Source organism: Pteropus alecto, unplaced genomic scaffold, assembly GCF_000325575.1.
Source record: "Pteropus alecto unplaced genomic scaffold, ASM32557v1 scaffold108, whole genome shotgun sequence".
NCBI classification, from domain to species: domain Eukaryota; kingdom Metazoa; phylum Chordata; class Mammalia; order Chiroptera; family Pteropodidae; genus Pteropus; species Pteropus alecto.
Genome location: NW_006441946.1, coordinates 78140 through 96810, shown reverse-complemented (window position 1 = coordinate 96810; position 18671 = coordinate 78140). Strand labels below are relative to the sequence as shown.

The window sequence follows — 18671 nt, the reverse complement described above, 5'->3', positions numbered from 1 at the left end:
AAGCAAACCATTTAAATTGAGAGTGGTCTCATTTTCAATCATTACATTTTGGACATATTTGAAATATCACCATGAAGATGCTTTTCTATTGCCTCATTATGTCATAGATTCTCTAAAGAAATGATCGTTTCAATAGGGCTACAAATGGTGGTTGACATCGGCATCTCAAACTGTCTAAAAGTCATTCCAGTCTACCAGGAATCTCAGCCGCATAAAGGCCACCATCTTTGACTTACACAGGCTTCTTCCAATTAAACAGATTACATATAATTATATCTGGACATATTATTAGAGTTGGGTTTACATCATTGCTGGATTTAATAAAAGCAATGTTGCTCAAGATATTCATATTTTTCAACTGGGTGAAGTTTGTAAAGAGAGGCCTGGGGAAAACAGCAGGGGTGCAGTAGAAATGCAGCGCCGACAAACGCTGCTCGGCCGCAGTCGAATGGCGTGAAGACAACTACGCTCTCGCCTGCCTTGCCTCTGTCACTGACTGCGAGACGAGGAGAGGACAGCCTCTCTGCTAACACCAAGTTTCTCGGGGGTTGTGACATGTGGGACTGACCAACAGAAACCAACTTCTCCCAACCTCTGAACTACTGTTAACTATTTAGAGGCTATACAAGGAAAACAAGCAGCATTTTACTACCCATTTTTCAAATGACAGAACTTCCTGAGTGAAGAATAGTTGTAACTTTGAATTAAAGGTTTAAAAAATGAATAACCAAAAAAATGTTAACCCTTTTCTTCCCAAGGCCATATATATTTACTTGACTTTTTCTTCTCTTGACACTGAATCAGAAAGTTAAGATAATAACGTATAGCTTTCCATTTAAAAACTCAAGGTTTTAGAGGCAGCATATCATATACAAGGTCGAGAAACTATAAAGGAGGGTCCCGGACTCAAATGCCTGCATACAAGACCGTCACCAGCCCACAGAATTCCTGTGTGCAAATCAGAAAAGGTGACCCTTCCTTAAGACTGATTCTGTGAGAAGACACTTTATTGCCATGTGCCAGAAAACTGCTGAACAAACAAACACATGATGCCTGTGATGTCTGAGAAGTGAGTTTTACTTCCTATGCTGTGTACTTCACAACTGGCCCCACGCACGGCAGCCATGCGCTGGGCCACGCAGAGTGGCCAGTGTGAGATGTTTGTGCTCTGCCACGTGTAACACACGTCAGCTATGTGTCCTTCTGGAATATCCTTAGGGCATGGAACTGTAGCCCATGACAGCCCCTGGGTGGCCAGGTGGTACACCAGCCACGGTCATGAGATACACATATAACGAGTCTCATCATGTTACAGTTACCCATTCAACATATAAATAGCGACTTAAGGAAACCCTCTATACAAATTTCCTTTTGTTTGATTCAGGTTGAAAAGTAAAAAGACTCTGATGAGAATTCTTGCATATATGGTTAGTAAGAAACTTGTATGTTCTTGCTACACTATATGTAGATATATAGGCATTTAGTTGTTTTAAGCATATTTATCCACTGGTCAAACACTTGCTTTGAGTACACAGTTATATGCTTTATATAGGTAATCTCATTTAACCCTTAAAACAATCAAATGAAATAGATATTAAAATGCCCATGTCACAACCAAGGAATGAGGATAAGAAATTTCCACAAGGTCACACAACTAACTAAATGATTGAAATGGGATTGAAACTCTGACTATTATAACATGTGAGACCTTATCTCATTCTACTATACTATATTAATGCCTCTGTATTTTTAATATTTACATATTTTATAAACTAGGCACAATTTTTATATACTCACTTGTATTTACATCATACATGCGCACTTAGTATAAAAATGTGTATAAGAACATGAATTAATAAAATCTGTACACTGGTTGTCTGATTTACATATAAGATTTCATCTAGAAAAAAGAAAAGGATGCTACTATTAATATGTGCAGTAAGAACATGTAAAAATAAAAATTAGAATACAAAACCTAATGTAGGGAATGTATCACTCATTAACTACTTGTTAAACTAAACAAGGAAACTTCAACTTGAAGAGGAAGAAAGCATGTGGAAATGCACAACTCTAAAAGTAAGGAGGCATAATATTTTTGTAAAAAAAATGCACATGATCCATAGGCCAAAATCCTGTGGACTGAGTTGACTTACTGCCGGTTAATTACCACATGAATTTCAGGAATTATCAGTATGGCCGCCTATACTAAATCTGTATGTTTCCAAGTGTTTTGAGATTAGAAATTTTTTATTATCTGGATTATTCTGACTATACAAAAAGCTATCGATAATCAATGGCCCTCCTTTAAATGTCTGATGTAGACAGATTTACATCACTTGATGTCATATTTATGGCTTGGCAACCAGAGTTTCTTTATTGGCTTTACTTTTCCATATGGAAGTCAACCGAAAAATTATTCCGACATAAACATATTTACTGAAGCTTTCAAAAACACTTCCAATGTAAAAAATCAAATAATAATAGTGAAATTAAAACATTTTGTTCCATGTTTTCTGTTTGTGGAAAGAGTTTTTTATTTCCTTTCCTGAAACTCTGGAGCCATAGATTAAATTTAACAAAACGATATTAAAAATGAACAACTTCTCTAAGTTTGTAACTTGTCGTTTCTTCTGTGGACCAGCTCCCACAGATGACAAGCTATGAGTTCACTGCTTAAAATACCTAATTACTAAATCCATTCCTTCCAGAAACTAAAAAATCTAATGTCTATTAAATTTGAAACCTATCACCTTAAAAGATGTTCTACTGCAAAAATAAGACTTTTCTGATCAAGATATTAGAATTATCGAAACAAATGAGGTGAGAGGACAGAAATTTTATACATAAAACCAATCTTTACATAAGAAAAAATTGTACTTCTCTGTACTCAAGTATAAAATTATATACTGAAATGAAATAGACGGTTAAAACATCATAACTTAAAAAAGGAGTCAAACTAACAAGAACAAAGTAAAAATATAAAGAAAATTAACTTTCTATCGTTCCTGTGATTTCTGTCCGAGTGCCACAAAACCTACTACAATCTCTAGTCAATGAAGACACTGGCTGGGGCGTCTAACACTGGGCCCTGTGCTCTGCAAGCCCCTCCTGACCTGAGGCCCTGGGCTTGGACGTCATGTCTCGGCCCCCACACCCTGGGTGAGAGACCCCTCCTGGAAAACAGCTTAGCCTTTCCAATCTGTTGAGACAGCATCAACATTATCCTGCACGGAAACATTTTTCACTGATTTTCATTAGGGAAAACACTCAGGAATATCACTAGCGATATGTATGTTAAAAGGGCTTCTGCTTATTTTGTTTGAATTTTTCAGATTCAAGGTAACCTACACAGGAAAAAACAGGCTCCTTGTAAAATTGGGTTTCCTCCTAAGGAGGGAGCATCCATCCGACCAACGCAGGTCCTTAATGTGAACAGAAAATGTTAAAGTGAAATATTACCAAATTTCAGAAAATGAGTTTCTATACGTTATATTTAAATAATGCTCAAAACTTAAAAGTCAGCTTCTCTGAATTTATTGAAAAAAACATACTTACAATCTCATCTCCTGGCAACCAGTACCCTTCTTGTTCAATACCAGCTTTTGAACCTTTGCAGCCCACAGTGAGAGTTTCAACAATAAGACCGTCTTTCACAGCTAAGCTCAGCTGACGGGTGGTCTCTTTTGGATGCATACCGTGGACTCGAGACATATACCTGAACACAGAGAAAAACAAATTTAAAAATCCCTTGTGCTAAAAATAAAATGAATAAAAATTAAAAAATAGAAGTGATTTACTTTTTTTTTTTTTTTTTTAAATTATGACTTGTACTTAGGGGAGCCACGTTAAAGGAAGGAAGAGGTCCTGAACACGTGACCCCTTCAGTTACCAGGGTGTTTTAAACCTTAATTCTGTTTTGTTCATTTAGAGGGATATTTGTTTAAAATAGTTCCAAACCAGAAAATATAAAACACTTAACACATTTTAGTCAAACACCTCATTTAGTTTTAGACTCTGGAGCAATTATCACTAATTTCCACTCTGCAGATTCTAAATTTAGAATTTTATTATCTCCAGCCATAGAACTTTGTAAAATAAAGTTCTCGAAACTTAGGAAATGACATCAAAGAAAATATAAGAATTACGTGTGTGGTTGTCAACATATGGAGAAAAGAAGAATGAACACACAAGAGACACACCGGGAGCACCCGGCTCAGGTGACGAGGGAGACTGCACCACTGGGCAGCTACTACGTAAGGACACTCTATCAAAACCTGGAGACACAGGAGCTCTACCTTTATAAGGATACTCAATGATCTCATGAGAACTTCATCAAATAGAAAACATAAAAAAGAACGAGTCAAAAATAAAGAATACATTAGAGGAAATCGGGAGTAGATCAGATGAAGCAGAGGCCAGATCAATAATTTAGAAGATAAGGTAGCAGAAAACACCCGATCAGAACAACAAAAAGAATTAAAAAAAAAAAAAAAAGAGACTAGTTTAAGGGGCCTCTAGGACAATGTCAAGCGTACCAACATTCGCATCACGGGGGCACCAGAAGGAGGAGAGAACAAGGAACTGAAAACCTATTTGAAGAAATAATGACTGAAACTTCCCTAACCTGGTGAAGGAAACAGATATACAAGCCCAGGAAGCAAAGGAGCCCCAAACACGATGAACCCACAGAGGCCCACACCAGGACACATCATAATTAAACTGCCAAATGTTAAAGACAAAGAATCTTATCAGCAGCAAGAGAAAAGCAGTTAGTTAACGACAAAGGAGCTCCCGTAAGACTGTCCGCTGATTTCTCCACAGAAACTTTGCGGGCCAGAACGGACTGGCATGAAATATTCAAAGTGATAAAAAGCAAGAACCTACACCCAAGATTACCTTACCCCACACAAAGCTATCACTTAGACTCTAAAGACAGAGAGAGAGCTTCCCACATAAGAAAAAGCTAAAGGAATTCATCCACCAAACCGTTATTACAAGAAATGTGAAAGGGACTGCTTTAAATAAAAAAGATCAAAAACATGAACAACGAAATGGAATAACTACATATCCATCGACAACTCCTTTCAATGTAAATGGAGTTAATGCTCCAATCAAAAGATAGGGTGGCTAAATGGATAAGAAAACAAGACCCCTACACATGCTGCCTACCAGAGACGCGGACTGGAAGACACGCACGGACTGAAAGGGAAAGAAAGGGGGGCCCGAGGACGGAGCTAGGCTGGCTGAGCCTCCCTCAAAGTCCTAAAGCGCGCAGCCGCGGTCTCGGGGTTTATCTGCTGAACTCCACCGGCACAGGAGCCTGTGCGGAAACACAGTGCGAGATGGCTGTGGACAAATGGATGGGACGCCCCCTGATGGGAAAGGGCTTGTCCTGGACAACTGCCACTCAAACGAAGGCAAAATCGAAGGCCTCACAGACAAATGTGAAGAACTGGAGTTCATAAGTATGATCAACGTAGGCCTCGCCTCAGTCTGCAAACTTACCGAAGCTAAACAAACTTAAGCAGCTTGAACTAAATGATAAGAGAATCTCGGGAGGCCTGGAAGTATTGGCAGAAGTGCCTGAACCTCACACATCTAAATGTAAGTGGCAACAAAATTAAAGACCTCAGCACAACAGAGCCACTGAATAAGTTAGAAAACCTCAAGAACTTAGACCTTTTCAGTTGTGAAGTAACCACCCTGAATGACTACTGAGAAAAGCTGTTTAAGCTCCTCCCACAACTCACATACCTCAATGGCCACGGCCAGGATGACAAGGAGGCCCCTGGCTCGGACGCGGAGGGCTATGCAGAGGGCCTGGATGACAACGAGGAGGACGAGGAAGCATATGATGAGGATGCTCAGGTAGTGGAGGAAGGTGAAGAGGAGGATGTGAGTGGAGAGGAAGAGGAGGATGAAGGAGGTTATAACAATAGGGAAGTAGACGATAAGGAAGATGAAGATCTTGGTGTAAAGGAAAGAGATCAGAAGTGAAAACGAGAACCTGAAGATGAGGGAGAAGATGACGACTAAGTGAAATGAGCTATTTTGAAAAATTCCTACTGTGATTTGACTGTTTTTGCCTGTACACCCTCCCCCAAATTCCACCCCTCGAAACTTATTTTTTTCTGATCGTAACGCTGCTGTGGGAATAAGAGGAGAAAGGTGTACTAGGGGTTGAGGGAGAGAGGGCAGGAGGGGGTGGAATAAAGTACTGTTTTTACTGCCAAGAAAATAAAAAATAATAATAAAAGTAAAGAGATAGAAAAAGATATTTCATGAAAGTGGAAACTTGGGGGGAAAAAAGCTGGGGCAGCAATAAACCAAATAAAGTAGATTTTAAAACAAAGGCTATAACAAGAGAAAAAGAAGGACCCAGCAATTTGGATCCAATTCTGGTTATTTACCCAAAGAAACCCAAAGGACCACTTCAAAAGGACATATATACCCCTATGTTCACTGCAGCATTATCTACAGTAGCCAAGATATAAAAGCAACCTAAGTGTCCATTAAGAGATGAATGGATAAAGATGTGGTACATTATACACAACGGAATATTACTCAGCCATGAAAAAGAATGAAATCTTGCCAACTGCAACAACATGTATAGACCTAGAGGGTATTATGCTAAGTGTTAAGTTAAAAATCAAATACCATATGATTGAACTTATATGTGGAATCTAAACAACAAACAAGCACAACAGAAGTGAACTCGCAGAGAACATTCTGATGGTTGCCAGAAGGGAGGGCTGTTGGAAGAATGGGTGAAAAGAGGGGAGGGATTAAGATGTACAAACTGCCAGTTATAAAAACAATCACAAAGATGTAAAGTACAGCACAGGGAATAGAGTCAAAAATATTGTAGTAACTACGTACGGTGCCAGGTAGACTTATCGGGGGATCACGCTGTAAGTTATGCAGATGTCTAACCATTATGCTGGATACCTGAAACTAACGTACCATTGTATGTCAACTGTAATTGAAATATAAGTTATTTTTTAAAAACTAAGTCATGGAGATATAATGTACAGCATGATTAATTATAGCTAATAATACCATATTGCATATTTGCAAGTTGCTAAGAGAGTAAATCTTAAAATTCCTCAACAGAAGAAAAAAATTTTTGTAACTATGTATGGTGACAGATGTTAGACTTATTGTGGTGATCATTACGCTGTAAATCTGAAAGTAATAGATTGTCAATAATACCTCAAATTTAAAAAAAAAAACTGGAAAAATATGGCATAAAACAGTATAATTTCTCAAAAAGGTTATACAAAAGTTCCTTTCTCCCACACAAGCTCCTCTGTCTTGGGCGGTTCCTCCCACTTTCAAACCCATCTTGGCTCTTTTTTGTCTTTTATTCACCTGTAATAATTTCAGCATCAGTCTGCCAAGATCCATGAAAACACCACTGAGATTGTGACTAATTAATTTGTGGAGTATAAATACCATTATAATATTAAGTCTTTCCACTGATGAACTTGGCATAACTGTCTATTTATATCTACATCTAAGTCCATAATAAAGTTTTATAATTTTTCTCCATAAAACTCTTGCATATTTTTTTGGGTCTTTCTAGATACTGCATATTTTTGTTACCTTTGAAAAAGTAATTTCATTTTATATATTTTCTGGTTGGTGGCTGCTAGCATATATTCAGAAACCTTGCTATCCTCTCTTCTTAGTTTTAAGTTTGTCTCTAAGTCTACTGTCTATTTCAGTAAGTCTATTAAATGGTCCTTTCTTCTTGCACTGATCAGGACTTCTTAGTACACCCCAGGTAGTAAAGGTAAGGATCCTGTTTATGATTTTGCAAGAGATTCTTATAATAGTTCGACCATTAAACATGACACTTGCCAAAGGTTATTGGTAGACATGTTTTGTCAGTATAAACTGGTAAGTATAAATATAAACATGATGCTTGCTACCAGATATGGGCAGCTATCTTTTGTTAAGGAAATTCCTTTCATTCAGTTCCAGTTTGCTGTGTTATTTTGTTTATTAACGATTGCATTATATTCCTCCTTGATATACTTTAATCCACTGAATTTCACCACACAAATGGTCTTCTCATCCACTGTGCACTTCAACGTCTGGAGAACATGGAGTAAGACGCAATAGAGGAAGAGTTTTTACTTTCATTAGTGACAGCATGTTGGGCTAAATTTCTTTTGTTCAAAGAGCACTGAAGTCAGCAAAAGTCATTTATTCAGGTCCTTGGTTCTGGAAGGATCACAAAGAGGGACAGGAGGACAGACTCAGGATGGATGAGGCAGAGTATGGATGAAAGATTAGTTCTCACTAGAACATGAACACAACAGCAACACCAAAAAGTGCTTCCTCCTAGTAATGCTATAACCTGGGAATGTAACAGCTCTCAGGTAAGAGTTTTTGTTTTCAGAATGAAGTTTGGGTTTAGAAAAATCAGAATAAAGAGCAAGCAATCTAACATGCATTAAAAAGTGTTGCCTAAAGGCTAAGGCTAGGAACATGTATACGTTATTTAAAATACTTGTTACATTTGCATTTAAATTCTTTCCAGACAGGTACTATTTACTTCCCTTTAAGGCCTTCCAATCACAAGATCTATTTGCTGACCTATGTGCAGCTGCAGCCAGGCAAGGTGCCACCAGCGGAAGCAGATGACAAACTATTTTAGTTAATGCCTCACATAAAACTGGTACTCGATAGATGCCTGCTGAATATATACATGAGTATTAGAAAACTTCAATGTGATCTATTAAAATCTTTTATGTTAAATTAATTCTACACTTGCAGAAGAGTTGCAAAAATAGTAGAGTTCCCATATATCCTTTATCTAGCTTCTCCTAATGCTATCATCTTAGAATAGTACAATTACAAAAATTTCTTAATTTCTTTTTAAAACATTTACTTATTTGAGATATAATTGACATATAACTTTATATTAGTTTCAAATGTACGATGTAACGGTTCAATATTTGTATGTACTGTGAAATAATCACGATGTCTAGTTAACAGCCAGGCATTTCTTCATTAATTAATTAATTAACACTGGCACACTGGCGTACCTCAGAGATGTGTGTTTGGTTCCAGACTACTGCAATAAAACGAATAATAATGTGTTTGCTGGTGGAGGGTCTTGCCTCTCATTTGTTAAAAATGCAACATCTGTGAAGCACAATAAAGCAAAGTGCAATAACACACAGCACACCCGACTTCGGTATTTTAAAGTAAACTTCATCTAGGCTTCACCAGTTTTTTCCCCTATTCTTCTGTCCCAGGGACCAATTTGGGATCTCTCAATGTCTGTGTTTATGAGCTTAAAAAAAATCTAAAAATAAACAGATATCATCATACGAATGTTTAAAAGGAAGAAAAGTGAGTAATGACTAATCCTGCCAAAAAAGATTATTATAAAGTACTCTATTAGGACAATGGCAATGATGAAGTTGGTATAGAATGTGCTTACAGCTGACAAAACGAATCATTTAAAAACAATGCAGCATACATAAAAATTCAAACAAAAGAACAATACAAAAGACCAGAATATCTAAAATAGGTCCAAATACATAAGAATCTAAATGTAAAAAGTGAGCGCTACAAAAGGAGGGAAAATGTAACGACATTTAGCAACTGATAGTGGAATAACTAAATGGCAACCTGGAGAAAAATATTTTATATCAACATCATTTAAATTTTGAATGACTTAAATATTGAAACAATACAAAATAAGAATAATTAGAACAAAGTATTTATCAACTATTTTGAGAGCAAATTATGAATTACAACAATGGAAGAAACAAAGTATTTGAACACATGAAATTAAGACTGCGAAATATAAGGGTAAGAAACTGAAACGGGGAACAAGTCAGTCAACAGACATATCAAGTACGACAAAAGGTTATACGCATTCCCACCGACAGAGGTTTCTTTTGGTGTGTCTGGTCTAAACCCAAACTCCGTATGAGCAAGGTGAGCTGTCTGGTTTAGTATTTATTGTCACAAAAGTCACCAACAGTGGCAAGTATAACAAACACAAGCTCGTAATGTAATGCCTAAACTCGAGGAACTCCTTTCTCCCTACGCTTCTATTCTTTTAAAAAATATACTGATTCTAACCTATTTTTCCTAAAAAGTAGAACTGAGCCAGAGTGATGGAGACATTCAGCTAATGAAGAAGAATGTCCTCTTACTGAGCGTTGCAGGCTAAGTGTATTTGAGTTAACTATAAATACTCCAAAACCGAGTGATCTATGTACTACCTTAAAGTAACAAAGGGTCCCTAATCCATTATTCCTCTTCTTAGAGATCATTAATGTGAAAATACTTTTATGCTTATAAAAATACTTTTATGCTAATAATTCAGGTTAAGGTCACTCCAGGTCTCTCATTTTCTTACAGGCTGCTTATCCATCATAGCGACTTTTCTTCAAACAAAGAGGCAAAAAAAACCAATTTGGGTTTGAGATGCATTTACAGTGGCCATCTAATCTCCTATATTAATTTCACTTAGCATAAATCATGAATAGTTGTAAATGTCTAATATTTAAGTGTTACATTCAATTTCTCTAAACTTTTACATTTTTTTCCCATCCCATCCACTTCCTTTCCTGTAACTTCCCTCCCCTCGTCTTCCCCAGGACACGCCCTCCTGACTGCTGCCTAGCACCGAAGTGGATCCAGAGACAGAACTGCAAAGCCCAATCTGTTTCGTCTTCCCTGAGGTAACTGAGCATGTTCCAGGACAAAAAATACACGGCTAATGGTGACGGCCATTGCTGATGTAACATTTTTAGAAAAGCAAGAAACCTCACGGGGCCTCACTTCCTAAAAGCAACTCTCTCTCTTTAAGCCTTCTAACACTGACACACTCTCAGGACCTGGTCACGCTGTCTGACATGAACACACCGACAAGGACAGTGTAAACGGGACCCTCTCCCGGAGGAGAAGGAACTACCACAACACGCACTGATGTTTTTACTAACTAGAAGACACAACGAACACTGTCCTGTCCTCTTGTTCTTAAGAACAGCTCCACCCCATCATGGAGCGGAGTCCGGAGGCCTTCTTTGTGATGGAAATACAACAAACTCCCTTTTTTAGTGTTTTCTGGATGAGCTAGGAAAGGTTAATACGGCTCTGTGATTTCAGCATCAAGTGGCTCCCAAGAGGCCCTGGTAAACTGGCTCAGGGGTTGAAAACAGACTCAGCCAAAAACATAGGAATCGTAAAATTTGAGATAAAAATTTAAGTGAATATAGATCTAATCTCTTGACGTTAAAGGGCATTCTGAGCATAAAAATATGGAAAGAACAAAGATCCAAAATATCTAACTAAATAAGAAACATGTAATTTCTACATGACATAAACACCACAAACCCACTTTTTTCTAAAGCCTCTAGAGCAATTAGTTAATAACCACTAACTAAATTCTGCAAATTAAAAGCAAACAAAATGGAAAAGCATTTATTGCAAATATGACAAAGAGATTATATCCTTAAAATGTAAAACTAAAACAAGAAAAGTTATTTACCTGTCAATGAGCAAGATATTTAAAATTATTCCGTGCTGGTGAAAAATGCATTAAGACAGCCACTCTCAACACAGTGTTGCTGAAAATATCTTCTGGAAAGTGCTTTTACATTATGTATCAAGCCTTATAGATGATCCTATCATCTGACTCTGTAATTCTACTCTTTTGGAATAACCTGAGATGGGACCAGATTTATGTAGAAAAATGTTCCTCACATCGTGAAATGTTACAGGGGGAGAAAAAGGGCCTAAATGTCCATAATCTTAAAATAAATTATGGATATAAGTTATATAACCCAACTGACTATAATGCAGTTAATAAAACTAATGTTTCAAAAAACGTAACGGTGTGAGAAAATGCTCACAGTATAACATTAAAGATAAAAAAGGACAAGATTAAAATTTATGTACATGTACATACATGTAGAGAGAGCTCTGCTACCAGTAATAGTTGATTACTAGAAAACCAGAAGAACCAAACAAAACACTAAAAACTAATTGGTTTAATTTTGGAGCATCTGCCAATTCTGGAAGAGGCAACTGAGAGTCTCAGAAGCTAAGCTAAGCAGAGCTTTTAAAACCTCACAGGGAACCAGGGAGCCAAAACCGCCAGTTGAGGCCCACCAGGAGAGGAAGCCTTGGTAAAACCCAAGACTTTGTGATCCCGAGGGACTATGCTTAGGGTGAAGCTAGAAAGAGATTGATCTGTACAGGCACTAGATCAAGTCGATTTCTGATTAAAGTTATTTGAAACTGATTATACGCCTATCAGAAGCAAACACAATTTCTCGAGGAAAACGGCATCATCTTAGAGCCTGCATCTCTAGATCTACCTACCTACCCGCCCATCCATCCACCTCTATTTCACATGGATATCTAGCTAGCTAGCTAGCTATCTCTATTTCACATGGATACCTGGCAACCACACAAGAAAAAATGGAATTGCAAGAACATGCAATATGCAAATATCTATTTGTTTTGCAAGTCCTAGGCTACAATAATCCTCCTTCCATAGTTCTGTCCCTCTCACTAAATACTAGACACAGAACTATTTACTCATCACAGACCTCCAGAGTAACTCTGCAAGAAAAAAGCCAGCAACCACGTGAAATTTTAGTTTTTCTACACCCTCTTCATGCTTCCAGTTTACCCACAACTGCTAAGTCTTCATTTCCTCATCTGTGAACTAGCTAAAAATAATTTACAGTGTTCTCTGAATATAAATACACTCTGGAGATTTGGAGGGATTAATAAGAAAAAATTTTTTCCGTATTTTTTATTACTAGTAAAGGTGTTAACAACTTTTTCTTTCAAAAGCTCCTCTACTTTGATTACCCCCAAATGTCGTACTGTAAATCATTACCTTAGATTTTGACCTCTATTATTTATTCAGCGGCTTTAATTTAAATCGGTCAAGTAAAATCCTTTTGTTATTTTAAGTTAGGTGAAAGCTTAGATATTACTTCCATAACAGGCCAAGTTTTCATCGGGCGGGAGAATTTCCTATGACACATGTGCTTATTTTATAGTTAACATGGGTTCCATTTTCTAAAAAGAGAAATATCTTTAAATCAAAAAGTCTCAATGTCAGTAATGATGAATTATACCTTTTACAGCTTGCTCCTTTTTACATAATTAAATTGGGCCTCTTAAAAAATCCTTTTTAAAAGCGTTACCAGTTTACAACAAAGACATACAACTAATGAAAATGCATATCTGTGTAATGATGCAAAATCACTATAGGTTTGAGAGTAGTTGTTTCTTATCTGAAGTGAAAACATATTACTAGTTTTATATTTCAGTTTCCTTTGTAGCTGGAAAAACAGCACAAGCAAAGGCAGAGTCCCATTTTAGCAAACTTTTGCAGGTAACAGTAACATTTTAATAACCCTGCCTGAGGTCTCCGCCTAACCACTCAGACTGAGGACCAGACTCTGCCATCTGACATGAGCTTTGCAACAAATATAAAGTGGTTAGCTGTATCAAAACCCTAGGAATAAATTTTTTCCTGGTTTTAGTACTACTAGAAATAACTATGATTCAACTCTGGAATTGACTCCCTTATGGTCGTTACTAAAATGGTGAGGCTTCCTTTCGTGTTAGCTATTAGAAAACGGACACCAGATCTGTAACATACTTAACGAGTTGTGGGGCTTCATAGAACTTTCTTGTATTAACTTTATTCTTGGCATGAGTTTATGTTCTAAACTTCATTTCTATTTTCCCCATCCTTTTTTATTTACTTTATTTACTTTACTTACATCTTTTTCTAACTGTTCTTAAATTATTTTTGGAACAAATGTAATTCTAATAAAATATACTGTGTATATTTATTTGATACACACATATGAATACAACTGTGCATACACACACAGAATTGAAACCATCCACCTTTCACCCTTTTTCCCTGAACTGTCTGTTTGACATTGTGCCACCAGTATAACTACTGCTGTGGCCTTTCACTCTTACCCCAGTAATAGGTATTTAGCCCAATATACATCACTTACAACTGTACATGAAAGGGTACTATAGCTTAATCATAATACTCCCAAATGGAAACATCCCAACAACATTTGTGCAACTGAACCAAGTCAAGTAAATGTAGACATGTGGGGAAAGCAAATCCTTGTGCACCGCTGCTAATGAACCTGTAGTGAGAGGAGTAAGGCCCTCTCTCTCGAGAGCTTAGTCAAGTTCAGTGAATACACATCCTATAATCAAGGAGACATGCGTTCCTGGATATACACACCAATGAACTCCTCACATAGGTCCAAAAGGAAACTGTTACTGTGGTAGTGAAGAACTGGAGCGATGCATGCACGATTCTTTGTGGCAGAGAGAAACTGACAGGACCTGAGTGTTCATCGTAAGTGAGGACATAACTTGAACCATGGGGAAAAGCTATAATGCAAGAATACTGAACAAAGTGAAAAAAACAAACACATAAATTATCCAGAAATATAACAATGGCAGAATGGCGATTTTAAAAAAGCAGAGGATAATACGTACCTACAGGGTTGTAACAAAAGCAAAACGAGGTGATAAATGTGAAGGACTTGGCCCAGAGCCCAGCACTTAACACGTTCTGAGTAAATGGTTCTTGCTCTAATTACCATCTATCCCTCTAAGCTTTCACCTCAACACTGTATTACTGGATATTTGTATAGTCAGAACACTTAGAGTTGTTGTAAGAATTCAGTAGATGATGTATGGACAATATGAAAGTACAGTGGAAAAAGCAAGCCCTTTCAAGTCACAGAGATCTCGGCTCAAACATCAGCTCTACATCTTACTAGCTGCGTGGCCCTGGACAAGCTGAGAAACCTCTCTGCATGGCCTGTGTATGTCCATAAAGAGTCGTAGTGCTAGCACGTGTGGTTGTTCTGAAGGTAAACAAGATAATGTACTGTAAACCCACAATAAATGTTTATCCTCCCTCACACAAAGTTTATTACTGAACAGTCTCAAAGGACGGACTACTGTGCAACCATTACCAATAATAATTGACGGTAACCATACAACAACATGGAACGAAGGCTAAATAATGTTGAGAAAAGAACACATGTGAAAAATGACTATAAGTAAACTAATTTAAATGGATCCCTTACTTGAATTTGGGTAGCAGAATTATAGGTGATTCTTTTTCTGCTTTTTATTTCCCAAGATTCCCATAATATGGTTATGTTACTTTTAGAAATTAAAAAAAAAAAAAAATTTAAATCAATGTTCTGCCACTGGGTGCTTTATAGATAGATGCAAGGATAGTTCAATATATGCAAATCGATCGACGTGATACACCACATTAACAGAATAAAAGATAAAATGCATCTTGACAAAATTCAACACCCTTTCATGATAAAAACAAGTTGAGTGCAGAAGGAAACTATCTCACCATAATACAACACCGGCTACAAAAATTAAATCGAAATGGACCAAAGACCTAAATGTAAGACCTAAAGCAATAAAACTCCTAGAAGAAAACACAGGACAGAAGTTTCAGGACACTGGACTTGGCAATGATTTCTTGGATATGACACCAAAGGCAGAAGCCAAAAAAGAAAAAATAGACAAGTTAGATCTCATAAAAGTCAAAAAGTTTTGTACGAGATACTATCCACATGATAACAGGCAATCTATAAATGAGGGAAATATGTGCAGATCACATATCTGATAAGGGATTAATATCCAGAACAAAGAGAGAACTCACAAAACTCAATAAACAACCCAGTTCAAAAATGTACAAAGATCGAATAGACATTTCTCCAAAGATGACATACAAATGACCAACAAGCACATGAAAAGATGCTCAACATCACTAACCATCAGGGAAATGCAAATCAAAACTACAAGGAGATACAATCTCCCACCCAGGAGGATGCCTACTATCAAAGTAACAGAAAACAGTCAGTGCTGCTACTTTGGATGCTAGCGATCTGGAAACTCTGTGCACTGCTGGTGCGAAGGAAAAGTGGTACACACTGCGGAAAACAGTACAGTGGCTCCTCCAAAACTTTAAACTGGAATTACCATATGATCCAGCCACTCCACTTCTGGGGATACACCCCAAAGGATCGAAAGCAGGGTCTCAAAGAGATATTTGTACACCCATGTTCACAGCAGCTAAAACTGGGGAGCAACCCAAGTGTCCACTGACAGATGAATAGATAAGCAAAATTTGGTGTATGCATGCACTGGAATAATAGCCTCAATAAAAAGAAGAAAATTCTGCGATATGCCACGACGTGGATGAACCTTGAGGACATCATGCTAAGTGAAATCAGCCAGTCATAAGAAGACTAATGCTGTATGATCTCACTTCTGTGAGGCACTCAGTCACAATCAGAAACAAAGAAATGAGAATGGTGGTTGCCAGGCGCTTGAGGGGTGGAGAATTATTAATAGGTAGTGAGTTTCATTTTCACAAGGCTTTAAAAGTCCTGGAGATGGTGGTGGTGACGGCCGCACAATGTGAAAGTATTTAATACCAACAAACTGCGCACTTAAGTATGTTTAAGACGGTAAAGTTCGTGTTGTGTGTATTTTACTGTAATAAAAAATTTTAAATAATAATGATCTGCCATTAGGTGCTTTATAATGGACAAGTATACAACAAGTATTTCACTTTAAATGCTCACTGAACAAATATTAATAAACTTCAAAACCTGAACATCACATCGTGGATAGTTCATCAATGAATTTACTTAAAAATTTAGAATTTACTCTGAAGACCTAGGTTCTTCCTAATTCTATTAATTTGGGACAAAAAGTTTACTCACCCAGCCTCACATTCTTCACCCATAAAGTGGAGTTAATTTGAATGTCACAGCGTTGCTGTTAGAGTGAAATGAGATAATCTGAAAGCACCACATAGAAGAGAGTGTTTTAAAAACTTCAGAGTTTGCAAGGATACAACTATAAATTCACTAATATCAAAAGAAAACATTTAATGGTTAAGAGCTCGGACTATGCCATCACATAGATCTATATTCAAATTTCAGTTCTGCTGACAACCTGTGTGGCTTTAAACGACTTATTTTACCTGTCCAGGCTTCACCATCTTTATCAGGAAGATGAGGATGATGACAACACCTCATGGAGTTGCTATGAAAATTAAATGAGATAAATCACATAAAGCACCCTGCTTGCCACAACATAATAACCCAGTGTTCTCAATTATCATTATCCTTGAAACAGTTACTTCAATTAACGAAACCTTTTCTCAATGCCTCGTCCTGGCCACTTTACACTAAGATACAAAGACAGGAAGATGCACGCCCAGCCCTCCAGGTGCTCATGCCAGCAAAGGAGGCAGAACTATCTTCCAAAGTTTATAGGAGACTGTAATAAATCATAAAATTGAATTTTATACACATTACATATGTGAACACAGAGTAAGAGTACCAGGATTAGTTAGTGAGGCATGAATCAGTATCTCAAAGGAGATGGTACTTGAATTGGATCTTAAAAGTAAGGGTATGATTTTATCCATCAATGAAAGAATACAAAATAAGTAATCAAAATAATAGAGCACTCAGGCAACTGAGCACCGTCTCATCAGATGGAGCTCTGAGTGGGCAGCGGCAGGCATGAAAAGGAAGAAAAGTGAGGGTCTAACTGGGAAGCTCTCCACACAAACGCACAAGGGGAAAATCAAGAGGATTTAAGAAGAACATAATAAGACCTAAAATCTAGAAAATTAACTGATAAAATGTGAGGCTTAGGTTGACTTAAAGGTGTCAGGAACGACTTCTTAGGATAAGTGACATGAATGCAGAGTCCAGTCCATCTGGACAGCAGCAGACGGAGTGTGGAGATGGAGCCAGGTGCGTCTGGATGCAGCAGAGCGGTGGGAAGCGGCAGGTGAGGAAGGCAGCCACTGACACCTGGACAGGAATCTGGACCTCACAGGCAACAGGAAAAGGCTTTCAATCGTGGAGCATCTGATAAGATGGTTTTTTGAAAAACATCTCTTTGACATTAATGATGGGAAGAAACTGCCCAGCAAGAGGGGGAGGCCGAAAGCCCAGTTAGGAACCTGCTGCCACTGCACAGGCAGGAAATTACAAAGGCTAAATTCCAGGCTAGGAGAGGGGAGAACGGGCGGACTCAAGAGACATTTTTATTTAAGAGGACCGTTCAATTCACCTGGGGAAGAAAAATGAGTATTTTACTGTTACCATTTCAATATTCCAAACACATTCACTATTCCTCTCTAGCTACAGGATAAAAACCTGAATGCTGGTATAAAGGTGCCCGTAGCCTGGCCCTCTCCTTTTCATCCAAATTCCCTTAAAACCCTATAGGTCCTCTGCATGGACCCTTCCCCCTCGGCCTCAGCGAACACCATCCAGATTCCAAGAACCGACTAATTCCCTACCCTCCACAGGCCTTCCTGACTGCCTCCCCCCACGCCACCCCCGCCGCCGCCCGCCCTGCAAACAAGGCCCACAGTGTTATTCAATACACCCCACTCATATGGGGCTGAGACATGTTCTGTCATGTTGCCATTACTCGATACCACTGTTTATTCTCTAATGGTTATTTACACTTTTCTGTGCCTTGTCTGTTTCCTTCACGGAACTGCAGAGAAATGTCAAACACAGGAAAACAACTACACGACCACCCAAGCCAAGAGGAGGACCATAACAGTA

General features: G+C 37.9%; 1 protein-coding gene and 1 pseudogene across 11 annotated transcripts in view; one reads left to right on the top strand and one right to left on the bottom strand.

The window, feature by feature from the left end:
• The window catches only part of ZMYND11 (zinc finger MYND-type containing 11), a 90109-nt gene that overhangs the window by 38684 nt on the left and 32754 nt on the right, over positions 1 to 18671 (bottom strand). For 10 of the 11 annotated variants that reach the window (XM_025051690.1, XM_015594806.2, XM_015594807.2 and 7 more), the window contains exon 3: positions 3556 to 3715. In XM_025051690.1, coding sequence (XP_024907458.1) covers positions 3556 to 3715 — 160 coding nt within the window. Of the gene's footprint in view, positions 1 to 3555; positions 3716 to 16796; positions 16875 to 18671 lie in introns of all 11 variants that reach the window. The other variant, XM_015594811.2, reaches the window with a different exon arrangement.
• Positions 4570 to 6036, top strand: LOC102890352 (annotated as a pseudogene).